Consider the following 7,091-nt stretch of genomic DNA (forward strand, 5'->3'; position numbering starts at 1 on the left):
GCCTCGAAAACGAGTCCAATTGGTTCCAATGTGGTACATATTTTTTGTGGACCCCGTACGAAGATCTTCAACAGCAGCCAGCCAGCTGGACTATTAGCAATAATCTCGTGTACGAATTCCTCATTTGCCATGATTAAGATTGATTTCATAATTTTTTTTCGTGATTGTAAAGATATTACAAGATGGTGCACTTATAATTAGAGATGAAAATGAGTCGAGTTGGTTGTCAATGGCTTATGACTTGATCTATTTAAGACTCGGTTCGACTTGACTTGTTTACTATAATGGTCAAGCTCAAGCTTTTTAAAAAAAAATTAGATAAAAAAGTCAAAGTCAAACTATAAAAAAAGTTTGTTAAGCTTGACAAGCCGGTTTGTTTAAGTAATAATAATATTATTAATAATAATAATTATTATTATTTATACCATTTTTATGACATTGTGAATGACAGGATGAAGTGATATAAAATGCTTAAAGAGTTCACTTGTATGTGAAAAATTTTCAAAAAGAAAAAAATTCAAATTAAAAGGATAATCCAACCAAATTAATACTTTCAAAGAAAATATGTTTTGTAAAGACATTTTTAGACAATTTAAATATTTTTATTTGGCTATATTAGTATAAATCATCTCTAATCCATATATTTTTAAATATCATGCTCTTTTTTCATTTTCTTTTGATATACTTTGTGTTTTAATAACTTGAATTCAATATGATTTTGTTTATTAATTATTTTTGGATTTGTACATTACTTATATGAAATTTTATAAGTTTCTTTTTTTAGTTAGCATTTCACTAGGTTTTAAAACAATTAATTGGTTAAAGACGTCTTTAAGCAAACTTTTAAATAGGCTCGTGGGCCAAACTAAACTTTTATGTAAGCCGAGCCGAGCCTTTAAAAAAAAAGTTTATGACAGGTAATGAGCCAAACTCAACTCTTATATACTTAACTCAAGTCAAGTTCAAGTCTATTAAAACTTAGTTTGACTTGGCTTATTTCCATCCCTTCTTACAAGGATCTTTAATTGGTTTATATTAATCATTCATGGGTTGTAAAATTGTTTTATATTTTGATATGACGTCCAACTTGATATTCTTTTGTTCAGTACTCAAATTATCATGTTATTGATATTTTGTAGAAGAAAGTTTAAGGTTTTCTTTTCTAGCTAGAGTCCACAAAAAGGTTGCAAAATGTGATGGAGATGGTGATGGGATAAGGGTATATGGGACGCATCCCATCACTTTTTTTTTTTGTTTCTTGTCTCTAGCTTATAGCCATGGTGAAATGAGATCATGCATGCACTGCCATCGACCTGCGTCTGATTCATGACATGATGGAAATGGGTGAATCGGATTCGAAAAATTCATTAGGAACACCAAAGATCTTAGAATTAAAAAAAAAATTATAAAAATATTTATAAATTACTCATTGATAAAATTTTCACATGACATCAAAATTTGATTTTACATTTTTATATATAAGACATGAGTTTAGACCAACCTTTAATAGAAAGACCCATTTTTGCTCTTTGTTAATGGTGGGAAATGATGTAGGATTGGAAGGTTAGAAAGTAAGGTAGCACATGTGTTGTCTATGGGGTAAGAGGCTAAATTGAAGTTAATTACCTTAGATTTCCCTCTCAAATTTTCTCTTTCGTATTATCTGTCATTCTATTGTTTTTTTTTTTTTAAGACTATGGGTCTACAGTGTGGTGGCTAAATAAGCAAGTGTTGGGGACATGTAGGGCAGAAGTGAACTGCAAAAGAGAGTGTCTCACCAGAAAGAAAACCACATTTCTTCCTACATTAAAACCCCGTAAGGAAAATTCCCTTCGTGATTGCTTCAATATCATCACTGCGGACATCAATGCCGTAGGTCGTAGTACTAATAAGACTCTTAGAATTTAATTTATTTTCCTTCTCTTTTGCATATATATATATATTGCATCTTGAGAATGGATTCTGAAAGAATAAATTGTGAGATTATAACACTTCGTATGCTCAAGTTTTTTTCACTAGAGAATCCATTCCCCTACATTTTTCCCTTATCCCCCTCCAATAAAAATCATGAAAAGAAACCCTTAGGCCTCAAGTTGTCTGTTTTTTTTCTCCTCCTATATTATAATTTTCATTTTACTTTGTAACTTCTCTGAATTAGTACGTAGGACTTTCATCCTTCTTCTCCTCTCAGGGCAGCATATAGTAATGCATGTTCCCTTGATGCTTAATGAATGTTATTTTGATTGATAATTTTCTTTTCACAATACTTTTTCGACAAGAAAAGAGTGAGAAAAAAAATTAATTATTAGGTAAGATATGAAATATAATGGAAAGAAAATAAAATAATGGATTTAAAAATAGGCTAAAATCCTTTAAATTCCACGTTTAAATAATGTGAGTGTATGAAATTATAACTGATGTATGATCAGCTTGTGTTCCTTCTCTTGTTTTTTTCCTTCTAATTCCTTGTTTAACTATTTAACTAATCTATATTGCATGTAGGATTTGGCCCATGAGAGTAAAGACTTTTAATAGCTAGCATGTTTGTGATAGTGTCTTGGTGATTTTTTACGTTCCTCTTTTCGGCCATGTTTGGTGGTGGTTGGAGGATTTTGAAGAACCGAAAAACGCACTTGTTGGGAAAATCTTTTTTGTGCTATAAAGTCTAAAATATATTACGAATGTACTTCGATGTTGAAATGTGGAACTAAACCTTGAGAGTGTGATTGGATGGAGGAATTTAAAATTCTGAAAAATTTTAAATTCTAAGAATTTCAAATACTTCAATTGAAATTCTTTTATTTTTAAAATTTTGTGTTTGAATAAAAAAAATTAAAATTATGAGAGTGAAAAAAAATAAATGAAAAAAAAGAGATATGATTGGTGTGTTAGTTATACGTGTTCCTCTACGTTCAGACTCAATCGATGTTCCACAATCTCATATGGTGTTTCTTGAAAAAGATTCTAAGAAGAGAATTTCAATTTTTCACCTTTTAGTAGGAAATTGAAATTCCAGATTTTTAGTTATTTAAAATTCTGTTTTAAAATTCCAAAATTTTTAATTCTTCACAAAAAAACATCCCAACAATGAATTCTAGATTACAGAAATTTAAATTCTCTTATAAATTACTTTCCTTAGTTAAAATTCTCTATCCAAGCATACTCTCAGACAAATTTTTTTAACATTTAATACATAAATAAGTTTACTATTAACTTAATTTTTTTAAGAGTAGTAATATAAACACATTTTTTTAAACATAATCATTTATTTATCTTAATCAGAGTGCCTGTCACAGCAAAATACAGATCTACGACCCTCAAAAATGAAAATTGCCTTCCTAGGGAACTCACAAAAGTCGGCAATTCTTTTATTCCTCCACTTAAATTCCAATCATTTCGTGAGCTTAGTGTTTCTTTCTCCCGCTGCAACTTAATGTCATTCCATATTGTGCAACTTGATCTGTTGAAAACTTTATTGATCCTGGAATAATGCTTCCTTCGCCAAGTTTTTTGTTTGGAGGAGGAAGAGGTGAGGGTGAAGGATGTGCCAATTTGACAGAAACTAATTTTTGTTGTATATTTAGATAGATACACAACGAAAACTAATTTCTATTGTGAAATCATACACAAAAGAAACAAGTTTTTGTGAAGAATATTTTTGTCAAAAAAATTACAAAAAGCAAACAGGATGATTGCTTCCCTCGTTTTTCTTCCTTGTGTTCAGCACTAAGCCTAAAAAACTCAGCCTTAACCATATTACTTTTTATTTTATTTTACTTGTTATATTTTGCTATAGTTTTTTCTAGGCCAAGCCCAATCCTGAAGCCACTAAAGCAAGCTTTAGACCCACCTGTCCCTATTTAAATGATATTAATAACGCCGAGACAAATTTTGTGTGATTTGAGAGAAAAACAAATGAAAAATTGGGAGATTGCTGGTCAGAGAAAACAGAAGAGCATAAAAGAGATAATAGGAGAATTAAACAGAACTGGTACTATGCACGTAGAATTCTAGCAGACCTCAATAGGAGTAGCCTGTGAATTGGGTTATTTCACAAATAAAGATACTAATTCAAGATTTAATGATTTAACGTAGTTGAACCAATTTTATATTTTTGAATATTATATAATATTTTAAATAATAAACTACTATAGAATTATAAAAAATTGGATCTAAAAAATTATAAATTAATATAAATGACTAAATTATATGTTTCATAAGATAAAAACTAATAATAATTGGCAAAATAACTAATACTATGTAAAATATTTAAGCATGTATTTTATTTATCTTCAAAATATTATAAATTAAATAAAAACAAAAAAATTGAAAAGGATAGATTCAACACCGGTTCTCTATACCAGTCTTAACCAGTTGTGGACCAATTTGACCAATTCTGGAATGTCCGGACCGGTCACTAGACTGGTTCCCAGTTGAACCAACCGGTCCGATTTTCAAAACATTGATTATTATTATATGCCATGCATTTCGACTTTACATTCATATCCAAGGGTGGAACTAGTCCTCAAACACTCGTTAAAACAGCAACACAAAATACACTCGCCTTTTAATTCTGAAGTGTTTATTTAACAAATTTGAAGTCATTTCGGACTGAGTACAATGCAGCAAGGTACTAAGCGTTGTAACCAAAACAAGAAGCTCACCCGCACCAGAATATCTAGAGTAAAAAATCAACTCAGAATAATAATCATCATAATTTAGGAGTCCTCAGCACAATATATATCAAAGGGTCCTAATTTTTCACACTTGTCACATACTTGAGGAGCATGGCGACAACATCATCCGATATTCTTGCAGCCTCCGTTTTCAGGTGATGGATTTTTTCTTCGGTCTCTTGCTCAAGCCGCTTGACATTAGCTCCAGAATCTCCAGTACTCTGTAGTAATAATAAGAAAGCACGCACAAAGGTTGGAGTGGGAGAATACACCATAAATTAGAATAATGTAATGGGATAGTCTTAACAGCAGCAAAATATAATCATAGACTTACGTCTGACACTTTCTTTTGAAACTCAGCCTCTAGTTGAGCTCGGTATTCAGCAATCTCCTTTTCAGCCTCTTCCTTGGCCTGTTTCAACCTAGCCAATTTTTCTATAGTATAGATGCAGAGGAAACATTGATTAATGTACAAAAAGCGATAGTTATAATAAAATAGAAAGTATCAATAATACCCCCCCCCCCCCCCCCCCCAACAAAAAAGAGAGGGGATGAAATTTGTTCTATCACATATATGAGGCAAGCAAACCCATGCCCATCACAAAACCATGAACTCATCCTTCGAGTTCCAGGTAAAAATGAGAAGACCAATATCAAATGAATAAAGGAGAACAGGCACCTTTGACATATATAACTTAATAAAGATTTTTAATGAAGACACTAAGTAGACCAAAAAATAGATGGAATTATGGCAAAAAATGTGAAGATGTGAAAGATAATTAAGAAGAAAAAATACCATTTTTTGCAGCATTCACAATCCGTTGTGCCTCTTGTTCAGCAGCCAACAACTGCTGAATTCCACCTTGACCCCTGTTGGATGCCATTCTGTGATGAATACAAGCACTAACTATTAAGAAATGGTTAATAGGTTATATGAAACTACAAGAAAGTAAACATGAAGCGAGTCCTCCAGCAACATATATCAACAATTACGCAAATAAATAGCCATGTTTGTCAATTTGAAATTCCAAAAAAGAGCAAGGAATACAACAGTAAAAAGAGAACTATTTTTATCATATGAAATTGAAAGTTTGAACTACACAAATTATACAACCAACCAAATACTCTTCTCCCTCCAACCCAAGGGTGAGAAAAATCATTAGACGCATTACCTATAGCAACATCATAAAGAATGGAAGCATGCAACTATGTACAGTTTAGATTAAGAACATTGTCCATCACAATTAGCTTGATTTGCAAAGTCGAAAACAGTTTCAAACTGTGTCTGCAAGACTGCAACCATTAATATTGAGGTTTCAGATGTGTCAAGTTTTGAATTGCAGTTTAACACGTGCCAAGTTTTAAATCCGGTGTCAATCGAAGATCTTGCAAATAAATACCAGCAAGAAGGGACAGTAAACTTAAAAATGAAATTAAAGGAAAGCAGGGATCATCCAAATACAGAATCACAAATTTTACACAGTCAAATTTGGATCCAACTCCTTTAAAGTGAACAATTTCACTCTATAGACTAAAGCAAGTAATCAAAAGCGTTTGATTACAAGATCAACCATTCATTTTGTTATCAACCAGTGTGATTAATTACCTTACTCAAACTTGTCTGAAATCGTTAATATTATGTTTGTTTTTTTCTTAGATAAAAAACCTAGAAGAGCTAACCAGCATAGCATGGAATCGAAATTCAGTTGATACAATAAAAAAATTTCTATCCGATCGCGATAAGAGAATTAATTCGGTTTCAAAAGGAGGAGAGATCCAAATCTAGTTAAGGTGCAGAGCAGTGTTTTCATTTTAATTATGCAGGTTAACGAAAGAGGGGGAAATGGGAGAAATAATAAGAAAAAAGGGACGCAAGAAACGGCGTGGAATGGGAATGGAATAGATCTGAAAGGGAACAAGAGAAATGCGCACCTGTGGGATTCAGAAAAAATAGGGGAAAACGCAGAGATCGCCAGAAATTTCCGAGTGCTGTGCTGTCAAACAAAAGCTGTCCCAGCGATACCCAATTCTTTTGCTTCTTAACCCAATACACTCTGCCCACTTATTTTTCCCACTACGGATTTTTTTTTTTTTTTCATTTTTACTGATGTTATGATGGTCACTGGTTTTCTTTTGCTTATAGTCCAACCGCATAGTAAAAGTCCATTTTTCTTTCGTTGAATAGTTAAATTTTTGCCCCATGAAAAATGACATACCGATAGATAGATGCTAAACCTAGTTCCGTCATTCATCCGGCCGAGATAGTGAATATGGGTGACTTACTAATTAATTCGATTTGATCTGATTTATATTAAAAATTTTAAAATTATATAAGTATATAACTAATATTATTTAATTAAGAAAAATTCATCCATAATTTAATATTTCAAAATCTAAAATAACAATTAAAGTATT

The 7,091-nt window shown here is 31.7% G+C and overlaps 1 protein-coding gene across 1 annotated transcript; it reads right to left on the reverse strand.

Annotated features, from left to right (window-relative positions):
- Nucleotides 1-4,519: 4,519 nt before the first annotated feature.
- LOC114381003 (V-type proton ATPase subunit G-like) lies at nt 4,520-6,766 on the reverse strand. Its single transcript, XM_028340164.1, has 4 exons — nt 6,609-6,766; nt 5,473-5,561; nt 5,011-5,111; nt 4,520-4,897 (listed from the first exon to the last, which is right to left on the reverse strand). Exons 2-4 carry the CDS (start codon nt 5,558-5,560, stop codon nt 4,754-4,756), a joined length of 333 nt encoding a protein of 110 aa, XP_028195965.1. The 5' UTR covers nt 5,561; nt 6,609-6,766; the 3' UTR covers nt 4,520-4,753.
- Nucleotides 6,767-7,091: the final 325 nt, after the last annotated feature.

The sequence above is a fragment of the Glycine soja genome, chromosome 13, assembly GCF_004193775.1.
Source record: "Glycine soja cultivar W05 chromosome 13, ASM419377v2, whole genome shotgun sequence".
Lineage (NCBI taxonomy): Eukaryota > Viridiplantae > Streptophyta > Magnoliopsida > Fabales > Fabaceae > Glycine > Glycine soja.